Source organism: Mastigoproctus giganteus, chromosome 11 (genome assembly GCF_048544385.1).
Source record: "Mastigoproctus giganteus isolate SK-2022 chromosome 11, ASM4854438v1, whole genome shotgun sequence".
NCBI classification, from domain to species: domain Eukaryota; kingdom Metazoa; phylum Arthropoda; class Arachnida; order Uropygi; family Thelyphonidae; genus Mastigoproctus; species Mastigoproctus giganteus.
This window is the reverse complement of record NC_143585.1, coordinates 119,464,825-119,482,636: the sequence shown is the minus strand read 5'-3', so window position 1 is coordinate 119,482,636 and position 17,812 is coordinate 119,464,825. Positions and strand designations below refer to the sequence as shown.

Here is a 17,812-nt window from a genome sequence, read left to right as displayed (position 1 = left end):
CTTAATGCCATACTGCTCCAATTTGTACAGTAGTCTTCCATGTGCAACAGTATCACAGATACATTCACCATTATGTGGAGGGGACAAGAAGACAATGTTCTCAACTTCCTCAATGGTTTCTCCCCTTCATTCAGTTTACCTTGGAGGTGGAAATAGATGGTACCCTCTCTCTCTTTCTTTGATATGTTGGTTTATAGGGATGGCACGAGAGTAAAAACAAGAGTGTATATGGGACAATATACGAATTTCAGCACAGCTCAAGCCAACTTTTTTTTTTTCTTTTTTTTTTGTTAGTTGTTGGTGCATCAGATTCTGTGGCCATAATGAACCTCCCAAAGTTTTTGCATTTTACTCTGATCCAAGCCTGAGGCGGGATTCGAACCCGTGACTTTTGGGTTGCCAGGCAGGCACTTTATCCACCTGGCTAGCCCGGTCGGCGCTCAAGCCAACAATCATAAAAATATGCAAGTATGACCCTATTGGTTAGGGGTGAGTCCTGGCACAGCACCTCAGAGGGTAGACTAGAGAAGATTAAACTTGTCACAGCGGATCTCTAAGAATGCAGCTACCCCCAGGAGCTTTTGGACAAACATATTTGAGAAGTTGGACATGGGTGAAGAACGGCATTCTCACCCACTGCTACTACATACATTCCCTACTATCCAGGCTTAACAGAGCTGACCTCTAGAATATTACAGACTTTCGAGAAACACTGTGTGCAGCTACTGGGGTGGATACTGCACATAGTTGTGTAAAAGATCTTATACCTATTGAAGGTACAAGTGGAATTATTATACCATCAAATGTCCACATTGTGTAATGTTATGTCAGAGAGACAAGATGTGGGTTTACAGATCGTATGGAGGAAAATGCAATAGCAATAGCGACTGCAGACTAGGAAATCTTCCATGGCTGAATGCTTCTAGAAGGAGAACCACCAAATTTCTCCAGGCAATGCTGTTGCCATTGATTGTTTGCATAGCTAAGGAACCAGAAATAGCTTGAGAGTTACTGATTTGTTCTTTGGAATAAGATACCATCAATAGGGACAGGGGTGTGAACATTCACCCCTTCTTTAAAACTAATTCTTGAATGCAATGAACGGTTCCACCTAGCATGCTCCTGAGCCATTTCTGGTTGCCATGCACATGTGGAGGATAATTCCCATGTTCCTACAGTAGCACATGCCATAATCTTGCTGATGTTATTTAAGGATGTGCTGTGACAATAAAGCTCCACTGTTGGTAAAGGAGGCAATCACCTTTGAAAGCTATGGCGTGTTTTCTAGCTTTTAACCTGTAATATTTCTTGTATATTTTATGTTTTTTAATTCTACTCTAATTCTATATATATTTTTCTCACTTTTAATCCTTGTCCGTGTATTTGGATTTTTTTTATTTTTACATAAAATTTAATCCTATTTTAAGTTTTGGTCATATATTGTTGGTGTACTTCTCTTAAATATTTGCCATTTAACTTTTAATCAAGAAGATTGCTATATATTTAACAGTCATTGGTAAATCTGAGGGCTTTCTGATTTTTGTCTGCTGTTATTTGGCACCAATTATTTCCATACAAGACCCTGTAATATTTCTTGTATATTTTATGTTTTTTAATTCTATTCTAATTCTATATATATTTTTCTCACTTTTAATCCTTGTCCGTGTATTTGGATTTTTTTATTTTTACATAAAATTTAATCCTATTTTAAGTTTTGGTCATATATTGTTGGTGTACTTCTCTTAAATATTTGCCATTTAACTTTTAATCAAGAAGATTGCTATATATTTAACAGTCATTGGTAAATCTGAGGGCTTTCTGATTTTTGTCTGCTGTTATTTGGCACCAATTATTTCCATACAAGATGGTCACTTACAACATCAAATCCTCTATATACCCTTGTATCTACAACTAGTTATTTAAGATCCTTTCCTATAATGATACAGAAACTTATGCTTTTCTTGTTTCTATTATGTTCACTACATGTAAACTTGTGACTATATTGCACTAAAATACTGTTTGAAATTTAAGAGTGCATAACTTTCACTAAATTCTAGCAACCTTTTACAATTCTGATTAGGTTTACCTTCTCTATATTGTCCTAAAATGTTTGTGTATGACTTTTCATTTCCTTTCCTCTGTAAAATCTCCAACCAATTCTATTCTTCATCTTTTTTTTTTTTTTTTTTTTGTGTCATTATTTTTAATGATATTTTTATGATATTAAAGAACCTTCTGTCTGTCTACATACATAGAGAAAAATCAATACCCAACTTTTTAATCTTAAATTTCTACCACATAACTCTACTGAAAAATGATTGCCCACCTATTAAACTTTCTTATTATCCAACATCACATACCATTAATATCTATGGTGGGTATCTAAAATAAATTTTAGAAATAAGCATGAATGGAAGGTATGTATGCACATATTGAAGTTTGGCCATATGGATCAAGGACTGTTGCTGTGTAAAACAATAATACAGTGGATTCCGGTTATTTGGGCCACTCGTTAATCGGGGCAGCCGTTTATTTGGGGCAAATCTTAAAAAACAGAAACCAATCAAGAAAATAGCAGGGTTTATTTTGCTTAATTGGGACAGCATGCCGTTTAATTGGGGCAGGAGACCGCAGCACTGGAGATTACCCTACGATTGTCTCCGTTGGTACCAAGTGGTTCGGTCGAAATTCTGGAGGTCACAACCATAAAACAATAAAAACAAATAGCAGTCACCTGTTTATTGGGCTCTTCTGTTAGTGAAATCTATCATAAATGGACAGTAAACTCGATTTTACTGAATTTGCAATAATACCGACAGCTGGAATTCTGTGGGTTATTATGGTGAAATGTGTTTACATTTCCACGAAATCTTCAATCATTTAAAAAAAGTAATTTTCAGATCTTCTCTTCATTCCTATTTTTAAAGCTTTGTAACTTGTTACTCCGTTCTCACTTGCGTGTATCGTGTTACTTGCAATTTGTGTGTGCCATGTTCTTTGTTATTGATTGCTTATCTTTTTACTGTTTGTTTTAAATTTTAACCCCCACCCACAAATGTTAGTGAACAGAAATGTCAACTAGTTCGTATGTACATATTACAGTATGTATTAATTATTCCGATTATCATGTATATCCTTCCGATTTTCACGTATCATTTCATTTTTTAATTGGTAAGGTAATAAAGGGTAAATTTGTGCTTAATATATCTTTGCTTTTATAGCCTGTGGATAATATTCCTCCTATTTTCGCTAATAAGAATCACTGTTTAATAGAATTAAAATTCAATTCACAAACGTGATCACAATGACCGGTGCTTACTGCACATCGTATAGTGAATGGTACTTTACTATGTTGAGTTCACCGTAACGTGATTTGATTGTACAATGAACCAATTGTAATGGGGGGGTACATTGTATTTTTAACTATTTACGTGAAACTTCGGATAATTGTGGCAGCTGCTTAATCAGGCCAAAATGCACTAGTCCCAATGTGTCCCAAATAACTGGAATGGACTGTATTTTTAAAGCAAGACAGATCTCACATACCCAAGATAAGATATGGTTTCCAACAGAATCAGATTCTGATTTTATAAAGAAGTTTCCAGAGGTTAATATTTGTGTTTTCTAAGAGGGTTTGGTAACCAATAAAGCCTACATTGGAGAATTTAGACTAATTCTGTTGGCCAACTCAATAAAGACCAACTCAGTATCTGTCACTACTACTGTTATTTTTCTGCTTGCTTTAGTTAGAAAAAGCTACTTAGAAATATTATATCTTTATAAAAATTATTAAATATAAACTATATAACTTCTATATCACTATAGGCAATATTAAAAAATTACAATACTATATATGGATTATAAATTCACCTTTAATATACTGCTCAATATCTTGCAGTCTTTTCATACTGTTTGATAAATCAGAATAAAAAATATCCTTCTGTTCTAAGAGCTTTTCTTTCAAATCCATAATATGTTTTCTTTCCAGCTGTTGTTGTTGAACACCAAGTACTTCTTGTAGATGGTCACTGTGAGCAGCAGCCTGCCGACGGAGTTGGTGGCGTAATTCAACTTCAAATTCCTCCTCCATTGCAGATGCCTAAAAATTAGAAGTTATAATCTTATTCAAAATGAATGTAAAAGTTGCACTTGATTCAATAAAATTATGATGAAATAAAATGCAATACAAAGTGGGAATATTTACAGATTATTAAACAGATCTTATTGAATTACATGATTCCAGAAATAAAAGCTGCACTGCTTGGCATAACACACACAGAACAGAATAGTATGCCATGTATAATACAATATAGTACTGTTCTGTCAGAAGTACCTAACATGGTGATTTATGGAATAATATCGAAGGCAAAATTTAAAATGCAATTTTGCGAATTACAAAATCACTTCAATAATGTATAATCTATGCTCAACGGGGGGGGGGGGACTCAGCAGTGTTGTAGATTAAAAATGTTTTTAGTTATATATTGTCCACCAAAAACACTAATTATTCATGGTGGCTAACTAACTTATATTTCATCTTCCACATCAAGTGTCTTATTATAGTCAAATCTAAATGTGTAAAATTGTTCTTCTATATACATTTCAGTATACATGTGTGCATCCCCACCCACCATCACATACCATATTTTTCAAAGATTGCTCGTTTGATCAACAAGACAATGACAAAATTTTCAATTAGATACAAACATGAAAATATAATATTCTGTCAGAGCAAATTAAATAGCACAAAATTCAAACATTGAACGCTGTCTCGTAAATATAATAAGAATCCTAATAATTATTGTACTCTTTAAGTGGATGGTTAAAGGTTTTTATTCATATGGCATTTGCTTTTTTTATGGAGGGAGTAAAACAGTTTAAGATTATGAAAAAGAATCATTATTTACCATGAAATAAGTAAATGCTGCTATTCTTAGAAAGGTGCAATATTCAAATAAAATTAAATTATACAAAAAAAAAAAAAAAAAAAGCAAAGTGACATGCCTCCTACCACAACCACCACATCATGAGTGCCACATTCCAATAAAATTAAAAATAACCAAAGAAAGGGAATCCACAAGGCATGACCTTTTCAAGAGATAGCACTTGTGAATTCTGGAAAAAAAAAAAGGGGGGGGGGGAGGACCATATTTCAGTTGTTGACTATCCAGTCAAATGCCAACTGATGCCCCTGTATGATCCTGACAATACAAAATATGCTATAGCTACCACCCTCTATATATGAGGGCTGTTCAGTCATGATTTTCTCATGAAAAATGATCATGATTTTTCATGAACAACTGTGATGTTTCATATTTCTGGCTGAGCTGCGGAATCTAAAACCAAACTAAACTGCATCACACAGTGAATGTGCAGGTGACTTGTATGCATGGTGTGATGGTGGTCAGTCAAGTTTACACCTGTTCAGTTTTGCCTAAGTAACAATGGATGTGACACATGAGGATCAGTATGCTACTCTCAAATTTTGTTTCCATCTCAAGAAATCTTCAGCTGAAGTATATGAAATGTTAAAAGAGCCTTATGGTGAGTCTACACTTCCATATGGCACAGTTCACGGGTGGTTTAGAATGTTAAAAGATGGACATGTTCGATCACAAAAATCGGTGGTCCTTGAGCTAAAAACACTACTGTCACCACGGAAACCATAAACAGTTCTGTAATCATGAGAGAATATCATCATATAACAGTAAGGCAACTGGAAGAGATGTTGAGAACATTGGTAGAAAACACATGGTATTCTCTATGACAGTGGCAGATTTCAGCACAGGTGCACGCCTGGGGGCCTCTTAAATCAAGGGGGCCTCAAATCTCAGGTCTCAAAAAAAAAAAAAAAAAAAAAAAAAAATTGTTTCATTTTAAATTTTTATACTCATCTCATCTTTATTACCATTACTGAATAAAACTATAATTTAAGATGAGAAGTTAGTAAACTCTTATGCCAATATCCCTACATATTATATGAAATATCTATGCGAACTAAGTGAATCTGAAGTAGAATACATATCATTAATGCTTAAACATTTTCAGTTTTTTCCTAATGGAGGTAATTCCATGAGTGAAGAACCCTGTGACAATATTGCTCAAGAAACGTTGTGACAATATTGCTCAAGGTGGTATTGCACCGGTTGATGACTCTCATCAACCGGTGCAATACCACCACTTTGCTTATCGGTGGCTTGAAATGGCAAAACCCACGTTTAGTCTCTAGAGCAAAGTTTCCGGCACCCCCCCCCCCATACTTTTCCTTCAACCCATGATGCATGGTACCAAGTACTATAGGTTTTGATACCTTTTGTGTTTGGGGATTTCATAAAAAAAAACTAATTGGGAACCAATAAGCAAGCGCAGTAGTCTTTTAAAGCCTCTGAAATTATTACTGCGCTGGCTCACATGTAACGGAGCCTCGTCTTTTTTAATATCTTTCAGAACTAACATTTCTCTCACGAATCTGTTACAAATTCCTCGAGTTTGGTGTGGTTGGTGTTTTAGTGTAGGAGTATTTTTGTTTTGTTATCAAGTAAGTATCTGTAATATCTTATGTATTGTTTATGTATTTATCAAAACTGAATTGTTTGATGAGGCGTGACATTTATAGCAAGTGATATTTGGGAATTAATTTTTTAAATTCCCAATTAATAAAATATGTATGAAAGAATTGCTCAATCAAAATGATTAGAACTGCAACACCAGATCTGGAGTGCGTGCAATAGTAAAAACATGCGCGTAGAATGCACACTGTAGTGGTACCGAAAATATTTAGAGGGGCCTCAAAATTGAATTGCACCTGGGGCCTCTCAAGTGCTAAATCCACCACTGCTCCATGACCATTTGCATATGACACGTGTTTGTGTATGCCAAGTTCCATGACTATTCACACCTGAGCAACAGCAAGTTCACATGGAGATTTGTTATGTGCAGAACCTCACAGTCATTGAAATTCTGAACAAGGTGATAATAGCAGTGAGACATGGCTTCATCATTTTGACCAATATTGTAAGAAACAAAGCTCATTTGGAAGGCAATGTCATCGCCAACACTGAAAAAAGCAATATTTGTGGCTTCTGCAGGAAAGGTTATGGTCATCTCTTTTTGGCATTCAAGGAAAGGTTTACTAGGAAACTGTGCCACATCATACAACTGTTATGGCACTTTACAGCAGAACTGTACTGTACTATACTATACACATGTGTGTGTGGATGCTACATCTTGACAACACATGACCTCACATTGCTCATACTGTCAGAGTACTTAGCTAGCATTAATTTATTTTTATTTTCAGAGTTAAAGAAGTAGCTGTGAGGAAGACAATTCCAGTCATCAGAAGAAGTTGTAAAGACAACAGAGGCGATTCTCAAACATTAGCATTACTGGGGCATATGATGCAAAGGTTATATACAACATCAGCCAAAAAAAAAAAAAAAAACTGGGTGTGTACCCTGTACACACCAAAGATGTTTTATGTGAAAACATCTTTAAGAAAACTGAGAAGAGCTAGAACCGAAGTTATCAACAAACTAAGGCTTTACGCTCGTGCCTGCTGCTTACTCTACCGATTCAACATTTGGAAGAGGTTAGCGAAATCTAAGCCAACAGCCTAATTACTCATTTAATTGTAGCCATTTGTTGAATAGTATGATTGCAACAATACAAGTATTTGTATTGCACAAGAATTTGTTACATTCCATTGGGTGCTGCTATAGAGGTTTTCTGACAAGGAGACACAATATCTCCGAAGTTGTTTACTGCTACCCTTGAGGAAGTTTTCAGAAGATTAAACTGGTAGCAGAAAGGAGTTAATGAGAATGGAGAGTACCTAAACCACTTACAATTTGCAGATGACATTGTGATCATAAGCCACGATCCCAAAGAAGTAGAGGAAAATCTTAATCAGTTATACAGAGTTAGTAAGGATTTAGGACTAAAGATGAATATGGCAAAAACAAAAGTAATAATGAACAAGTTTTTTTTTTTTTTGGTAGTTGTTGGCGCATAGGCTTCTGTGGCTATAATGCACCTCCCACGGTTTTTGCAGTACTTTGATCCAAGCCCGAGGCGGGAATCAAACCCGCGACCTTTGGGTTGCCAGGCAGGCACTTTACCCACCCGGCTAGCCCGGTCGGCTATGAACAAGTATGCCACAGAAAGGGATATAATCATTGAAGGAGCAGTGATTGAAAAAGTGGATTCATATACTTATCTGGGACAAGTCATTAGCTGTAATAATGATAAATGGCTGAAAGTCAAGAGAAGAATAAATTTCAGATGGATAGCATTCAGGAAATATAGTCACATACTGAATCAGCAATATCCCAATTTGTCTGAAATGTAAAATAATGAATTAATGTATACTCCCCACAATGACTTATGGAAGTGAAACTTGAGCACTCACAAAAAGAATGGAAGAGAAGCTGAAACTACACAGCAAAGAATGGAAAAAATTTTATTAGGAAATAGACTGTCCGATAAGAAGAGCAACACATGGATTAAGCAGCAAACACAAATAAAGAACATTCTTATCAAAACTAAAGAACTGAAATGAACTTGGGCAGGACGTAGCTTGAAGACATGATAACAGATGGACTAAGAAAACGACAGAATGGTATCCAAGAGGAACTAAAAGAAAACCTGAACGATGACAACAGAGATGGTCAGATGAAATTCATGAGTTTATGGATAGTAAATGGATGGCATTGCATAAAGCAGAACTGGACTGGAAAATTGCTGGAGAGGCCTTCATCCTGTAGTGGATTGAAAATGGTTGATGATGTAAGATGTTTTCACATCAATAATTTTCTGAGCAGTGAAAGAGACTGAATGGCACACTGCTATAGCCTTTGTGTTCAATGATGCTGAAGTCAAATGCAGAGAGTTGTCAAGAGTATCAAGCAAGCCAACCTAACAAAATGAAGATGGAGGTAGCAAAGAGTGTGCGAGAACAGCAAAGACTATCGAGATTGCAAAAAAAGGACAAACAGAAAATCAAGCACTGGATTTATCAATGCCTTCAATCAAGATCTCATCACAATGATCGACAAGTTGGTGTCTGTCTGTTTCCGCTAGTGAAGCTTCGGGAACATTGACCTTCAAACTCACAAACATGCATTCACGTGCTACAAGAAAATAACGCCGGATAAGCAACAGACGTGTCAATTTGAAGCACCATTCATGTCTTGTTGCATGAATTGTGATGCTTCAAATTGACAAAATCATGTCAACATGTGATTTTGCAACAGGGAAATGACGTCACAAAAATCATGATTATTTTTGTCACAATTTTGCAACTCATCATTTCCGTGTTGCAAAATCTTCATTTCTGGTTTGCCAATCAAATCAACAAGCCAGAAATGGCATCAAATGATGTCAAGGTTCATGTCCGTGAACGGGGAGGCCATTCCATGGTGTTAAAATCTGCAGAATGCTCTTCAAACCATGTTCTCGTCATGAGGGCTCTGTGGGAAGGGGCATTGTCCTGCTGAAAGAGTTCATTGCTCTGTTGGTGCATGATGACCACGAAGGGATGCAGATGATCTGCAAGGACAGACACGTAACCTGGATCATTCAGATTCGGGGTCTAGAAGTACCAGAGGTCCCAGCGTGTGCCAGCTGAACACACCCCAGACTATTACCGACCATCCACCTGCTTGAACAGTTCCTTGTTGACATGATAGTCACATAGCTTCATGCGGTTTCCACCAGATATGCACCCTCCCGTCTGCTCGAAATAACTGGAAATAGGACTCACTGAACCAGGAGATCTGTCTCTAATCATCCAAGGTACAGTGCCGATGTTCTTTCGCCCAGTTGAGGCACAAAGTCCTGTGTCGTGGTGTTAGGAATGGGACTCTGGTGGGTCAGCAGCTCCCGTAACCTATTGCAGCTAATGATTGCCTGATGGTCTTGGTGGAGACGTTTCTGGCACCTCCCACATTGAAGTTGGTGGTGATTTGTGCCACTATTACCCTCCAGTTGGCTGAAACAATGCGAGACAGACGCTGACTGCCAGGTTCATTTGCCACATTTCTCTGCCCACAGCACTGTCCACAACGAGATGTTATTCCGCAAATGACACATTCCCAAAAATACACTCTTGATACTATCAAACGGGGATAGTGCAATTTCTGTACAACCTCCATGACAGAGTGACCCATGCATCGAACAACCACTATCATTCCTTTTTCAAAGTCTGTTAACTGTGCGACATTTATCAATACTGACATCGAATTTCTGAGAATTATGTGAATGCAGTGTACCTATATACTTATCAAGTGGTGGGTCGACCACTATCAAGAGGGGTGACAGCATCGCATTGCCCAGGAACCAGGTATCCCACGAATTCTGTCCTTTCAATGTAAATTGGTATACTGCTGGTTCATAGAAAAGATTACTAAACCTGCGTGTGTTGGAGAGACTTCATTTGACAGGTTGCCACCTTACTAGATTTTATGGGTTACCCAAGATACATAAAGAGGGTATGTTGTTACGTCCCACTGTTTCTTGTTTTCGCACCCCAAAACATGACCTCTCCAAATTCTTATCTAATTTATTTGCTCCATTAGTTGGTTATACTGTGTACAGGGTTAGTAGTAGTTCCCAATTTTTACAAGTTGCTAGAGACACAACAATATTTTGGAGAGTGCAATCATGGTTTCCTTCAAAGTGGTTTCCCTGTTTACCTGCATGCTTGTCCAACCTGCTGTTGCTTTTGCAAAGCAGATGTTAGAGAAGGATTCCACACTGAGGAACAAGACCTCCATATACATTGAAGATATATGCCTGGCTTTGAGCTAATCTCATTGGAGCACTAAACAAGATTAAACAATAACTCTAAGCAACAAAATATTAGTATTTACAATACAAGGGATATCAATAATGATAATAAAAAATTATGTACCAGGTATATAATGAGTTGCTGCCACTCTACTCTGAGACTGATAGTGTCACTGATAATGTCACAACGGCAAGCATTAAAAACGTCCTTACTGAAGGAATTCTTTATGAAACTGGTACAGTAAAATAAGACATTATGAAACTGGTACAGTAAAATAAGACATTATGAAACTGGTACAGTAAAATAAATAAAAAAAGTATTGCTGCATTATTTTTATTGAAAAAATAATTTCAGTACAATTAATGGAATTTTTCATTGTACTAGTGTACAAAGAAATAATTCGTATAAAATATATAATAACACTAAAATTATTGGTCTATGGCAAATGAAATAAGATATATAATTTTGTCACACAAATGATTTTAATTCCCGAGTGTATACTCCATCGACTGTCGTTCCATTACATGTAGTATTTACTAAAGTATTTGACTTAATATCTAAATTGAAAACATCTTTCATAAATTTACAAAACTTCTTTCCAGCCTCAGAATTTAATTCTAGATTGAAATCACCAGCAAGAACTATAGGTATATGACCCAGTGACTCTTCCAATAATTTTGCACCTTCAATGGAATATGACATGAAATGACTGTTTATGAATTTTTAAATTATATCTAACGACATCCCTGGAGTAATGTATATGGCAACAATGAAAATAGATTCACTATTGAATTTGCACAAAATCCACAAATATCTCCAATTTCATCTAATACTGCTGTCGCATTGCTGCTATTATGTTGTGCAAAGATATGTGGGTGTACTGATGATAGTTGAACATTCACGTTGATATATCGCAACACCATCACTATGAACATCCAACCTTTTAAACTGAGTCACACATTGGAATGGTTCAAGTAATATAAGTTCATCATTATCCAACCACGTTTCACTTAATATCAATATTTCGGATTGCTGTAAGATTATGTCCATTTTGATTATCTCGAACATGGGCCCATAAACTTTGTATGTTCATTGACGATATAGATATACCACTTTGTATGAAATCTTGCAGTTCATCCTGTAGAGACGATAACTTACTATTTTTAAAGCGATCTAGTTCAGCAGGAAGTTCTATATTATTAGTAGCTTTGCAGTGGCGAAATGTGAAATTGTCGTCGGGATTTGTAATACATAAACCTTGCAATGAGGTCACTCGAGAAAACACCACATACACAAGTTGCTGCTGATGATCTTTCTCATAATTATATACAACTTTGTCGAAGGTCCCTCCTTGGGATTTATGTATAGTCAAAGCACAAGCACATACTAAAGGAAGTTGTGTACGGCTACACGTTAATTTCCTATTGTTCTTGAATGGAATCGTAGTTGATCGTTTTATAATAGATACAGATTGACTAGGTAAATGTTTATCTTTCACATATTGTTTATAATGAGAATGCAGGTTATATCCTATTTTTGACTCAGGAAATTTCATCCACACTTGTTTAATTGTTTGGTTGTCCTCTAATTCAAAATATACTAAAGTACCGATTCCACTATTTACCAATCCATCGACCACATCTATATTTGTGGTAACCATGTACAGTTTTCCTTTCAATAATGGTAGAATGTATGGAAGTCCTGCAGTTTCAGTCACTGACATCTTATGAATTTTATTTCGCATACTTGATATTGTTCTTCAGAATGATATCCATGGTATAGATCTTGTGCAACCACTTCATGGGTTTCATCTGAAACTATTATAGGCATTTACATCACTATTTCTTAAAAATAGTCGAATCCCTTGCGGACATAAATAAATAGCATCTTCTTTGGTAACAAATCTCGATTCTATAATTTTAAGTTTATCTGGTAATAATGCTTCTCCATTGCCTATTTTTGTAAGAATTTTAGAAAATGTACTATTGGACTGTCGATCAACTTGTTCGACAGTCATTAGATACTGTAGTAGCAATCTCTAATGACTTGTTCATAAATTCTTTCGATTCCAATATACAATGAGTAATGTTATTCCTACTGATTTGAATGCAATTTGCAAATTTTCTGCAGTATGCATTCGCATAATTTTCATTGCCATATATAGCAAATGTTGGGAAGTTACTCCACAACGATCAGATCTACAAATTTCACTCGGTGCCATCATAAAGGGAGTAATTTTCAATCCATTTTTAAATTTTTGTGCATGTCCCAAATGCATAGCTGGAAAAGAAAATTTTTCTGCATGTATGTCAAATATGAAACTTGTTGGAGATGATTTCTGACCTGGTGCTATATATAAATATTTATCTTCAGACCATAATAATGTTTGTTGTTGAATTAGCAATAGTTCATCATCATTGTTGACAGGTTCCCAATTTCATCTAAATGTTCCTGTTCACTATCATCATCTGTCCCCAAGAAATCGTCACTCACTTTTATGCTATAGAATTTATCAAATAACGTAACCATATTTTCACTATTTTCTTCTGCACACATCCTTGTAGATATGATGATTTATGTATGAGTCTTCATTTTATATGTACATTAGTGGCACAATCGTCATCTAATTCTCTAGGTAATTGATGAACCATCATATTTACATTAATTATACATTTATTACTTGTCCAATGATCCCATATTGTCCATGTTCCTAATGTAAACGATGAATTTGCATAAAGGGTAATCGTGGTGATATTAAACACTTGGTTACAACATCCAGTGGAGGTAAATGAGCAGGGTATGCTGGATATATAAATTCATTTGACGTGGCCATAGTTGGTATCCATCCCTTCTTTTAATGAAGTATGACATGTATTACACGTCATGAAAGTACTCACTTCTTTACCAACCTTGCCAAACTTTACAACCCTGCCAACCTTTGCATCATCTATAAACTTGGACATTAATCCTGATATACCTTCATCGATATCATTAATAAATACACAAAACAACAATGGTCCCAACTAATAACATTAGTCCACATAGAGCAGTGTCCATTTACTACAACTCTCTGCTGTCTCCTACTCAACCGTCTCTTTATCCATTGCAGCAACTTACCCTTAATGCCATACTGCTCCAATTTGTACAGCAGTCTTCCACACTTACATAGTATCAAAATCTTTCCTGAAATCCAAGTATATGATATCAAAATTATTTTTTGCATCCAGTTCCTTTGTGACCACGTCGTAGTATACAATAAAATTTGTTCAGACAAGACTTCCCCTTAACAAACCCATGCTGTCTCAACTATTACTGCAGTCTTGACTAGGTGATCCTGCATCACTTCTTTAACCAGTGACTCCGTTATTTTCCCCAGAACAGAAGTTAAACTAACAATTCTATAATTATGTGCGTGTCACCCTTTGAACCTCCTTTATGAATTGGAGATACATTTCGTGATCTCCAGTCCATGGGGACCTCTCCTGAATCTAAGGATGCTCTCATAATTATGGTTAAGGGTTTGCTTACTTCCCTCGCAGCCTCCTTCAATATAACTGGATAGATTCCATCTGCCCTAGGTGCCTTTTTTATGTTTAACTTCTCCAATTTCCCCTCCACTTTGCTCTCCGTTACTACAAAATCATTTAGTTCCCTGTTAGAGTTTAGTAAACTTCAGTCCTCTCCTTCCTTACAGAATTCCTCATGCGTGAATTTAGTTGCAAAAATACTCATTGTTTGTCAGCTATCTGAGCAGGATCATCAACAAGTGAACCATCAACATCAAGTGGACCAATATGATCCCTTTTCCTTTTAGAGTTTATATAACCAAAATAGTCTGCCGTTTTTCTTTGCATCCTTTGCCAAAGATTTCTCATAATCTGCCTTCGTTTGCCTAACCTCCTTACAGACTAACATTTTATCTACCATAGACTTCTGTGTCACCTGATAAAAATGCATCCCATGCATTTTTCTTCTCTGCCATAACACTCATTAGTTCATCTGACATCCATTTGGGCCTAAATGTTTGAACATTATTTCTTAGTTGGTATGAAAATACTAGTAGCTTCCAAGATTAATTCCCTGAAGGCCTCTCATTTAGAATTCACCCTTTTTTTAACGTCACAGTTGATCCCACTGTATAGAATTCAAAAACTGCCTGAGACCACTATAGTCACCTTTACGAAAAAAAAAAACCCTTCCTCTTTCCCTTGATGGTAGTTACATCTTTAAGTAAATCCCACATCAGTAGACTGTGATCACATTCATTTAGTGGTTCCTTTATCTGCAAATTCCTGATGCATGAGTCATCACTGCTGATAATCAGATCAAGAGTATTATTCCCTCAAATATGTTGACAACAATCCTCCAATAAAGGTGCGAGTGACCAACCCACATGTTTCAGTCAATATCTGGAAGTTAAAATCCCCCATTACAAGACATTCTGATTTACTGGCACAATCTATTTCTTTGCACAATTGTTCATTGTACTCATCAGAGTCATTAGGCCTATAACACATTCCTACTCTCATTTTCCCTTTCCCAGTGCTTGTCACAACAAACTGACTCAACACTGCACTCTCCATCCATGTCAACTGGATGTACTTCCTTAGATTTTGTGTTTCTTAGCTAACAGCATAACTCCTCCTCCCTGCCTGCCCTGTCTATTCTTTCTGTACATTGATAATACTATACTAAGCTAACAGATTTCTAATACAGTGCTACGTGTTTTACTATCTAGTTTTATGTTAAACCTTACACTATCTAGTTCATGATATATGTTGTATCGTATAACAATGGTGGCAAGGTACGAATGGTAAATCTACGGACACTAAGTATTAACTTTCAAAATCGCTATCTAAATTCAAAATAAACCAAGGAACTTGACTAGGATTTTAAGCTACTTATAGAACATAATTTAATATAACAATTAAGTCAATAAAACAGCTAAATATAATTAAAAACTTAGTGTTCGCCAGACCTGCAAAATCTTGTCCAAAATGTGGATACCCTTACCGATACTCATATGGATATGGAGGGCTTTCCTGAGAGTCCCCAAAAAAAGCATATTTTTATAATAGAAATGTATAATAAACATATGAAATATGAAAATATAAATTCAAGACTAAATAAGATCTAATAATGTAAAGTGCTGATGTAACTTGATTAAATCTTAGATTCTCCTGCTAAGATACTATTTTAAAAGAAGATTGATGTAATCATTTAGCCCAATTTTTACTCTTAAATTCAAACTTTGCTATACTGCAATCCTCTAAAATGACAAATGAAATAAATTTTTTTTAACATAATTAAATTATAATCTATATACCAAACAAAATGATGAAAGAGCCCTATTGGTTTATAAAATAAAACTGCTGCATCAGAAATGAACAAAAAACAACCACATTTAAAACCTGAGGCAAAATTTTTTTTAATTTTGCAACTTCCCTCCCAGGATTGCAAAATTGTTTGAAAACCCCTACTTAAATAATGCTTTTTAAATAAACATAGTATTATTATCAATGTTGCTTAAAATTTAAATTATGAATTGAATAAACTTAAAATTGTTTTTTTTAAGGAACCCCTAAACATGAAAGATATTAGAACCTATAACACTTAATACCCTGTGTGGGTTATTTAAATTTTTCTCACAATCTTCTGTTTTTCAATTAAATTTAAGATTCAGATTTCATGTACTAAAATAGCCTTTTCACATGATCATATTCCTTCCACTCTATCTGAATTTTAATAAAAAAACAATGGCTAACAGTGATATCCATGAATTCTGGGGTCCCATGTTTCCTGTAAAACACTGGTGGAGTAGAGTGGCATGAAGTTCAGTGTGGAAAAGAAATAACATATGCTTTCTATAAAATTTCTGCAGGAATTCATGTAGACATAGGAATAAAATCTCAGGTTAAGAAACAGTAGCAAAAAAAAAAAAAAAAAAAAAAAGTATACGCCTTAGGATACACTTTTAAGGTTTGTTTTTAATTTGTTTAGTTTATGCACAATAGTACACATATACAGTAACTTATTTATTTAGGGCTAAGAACAATACACAGATACCACTTGCCTTGTAATTACAGTTTGAAGTAAAAATTTTCTTGCACAAATGCTATTCCCATTTAAGAATGTATGCAGTAGTAGTTTTTTAGGTGCATCCTCAACTTAGGTACCATAGTGCATTATGTCTTTACAAGAGTAAGTGTTCATGGGCCAATTTGAAAGTTGTGTGGGCTTTAAGAAAAACCTGGAATAACTCACAGGAAAGCTCTACTCCCTTTGCCTGAGACTGGCTAACTGCACTCCAACTGAAGAAGAAATTCCTTTAGAAATTCTTCCAGTCTATGATGGAACTCAAACAGCTGACAAATGACAAAACCACTACACTGTCATAGAGGACACTAAGCAGCAATTAAAACAGAATTATCCTAACACTGTTACAAAAGAAGGAATCATTCAGCATAAAAATATTGGCAGTATGATTACAGGACATTGCAATGTTGTTAAGTATTCATTTTGGTCCAAAAAATGTTAGTCAGACTAAAGGTATTAAAAGATAAGCTCACATAAGTTGAACTACCATTTAGTCAAAGAATGAGCATGTTTTTATTTACCACAATATAAATACAGGGTGCAGTAGTTAAGAGATTTCATGTACTTTCTCAGCCCCTTGACCCAATTTTCCTATATCTTGTTGCAGTAGCTTACCCTGATGATTGTTGTTAATCTAAACTTGTAGCTAGAACGTTCCAGTAATAGTAGTCGTAGTAATGGCAAATGATACAAGAAAGCAAGCATATATAGCATCAGCAAAAAAAAAAAGTTCGCTCATCCATACCCCTCCAAAAATTTGTCTAGTTCTCTCTTGAATTATTCAACCCATCCACTTCTACAATAACAGATGGAAGCCTGTTCCAATAGTCAACCACTCGGCTAAAAACAAACTTCCATACATCATTCCTGAACTGAAGCCTTTCTAGGTAAGAGCACTCTTTTGTTCCCTTTACCAGTTTGGTTGCC

General features: G+C 35.5%; 1 protein-coding gene across 1 annotated transcript in view; it reads right to left on the bottom strand.

The window, feature by feature from the left end:
- The window catches only part of Mitofilin (inner membrane mitochondrial protein mitofilin), a 283,542-nt gene that overhangs the window by 26,759 nt on the left and 238,971 nt on the right, over positions 1-17,812 (bottom strand). Inside the window, exon 13 of the mRNA XM_090385394.1 lies at positions 3,871-4,099. Within this exon, the coding sequence (XP_090241520.1) occupies positions 3,871-4,099 (229 nt within the window). The remainder of the gene's footprint in view (positions 1-3,870; positions 4,100-17,812) is intronic.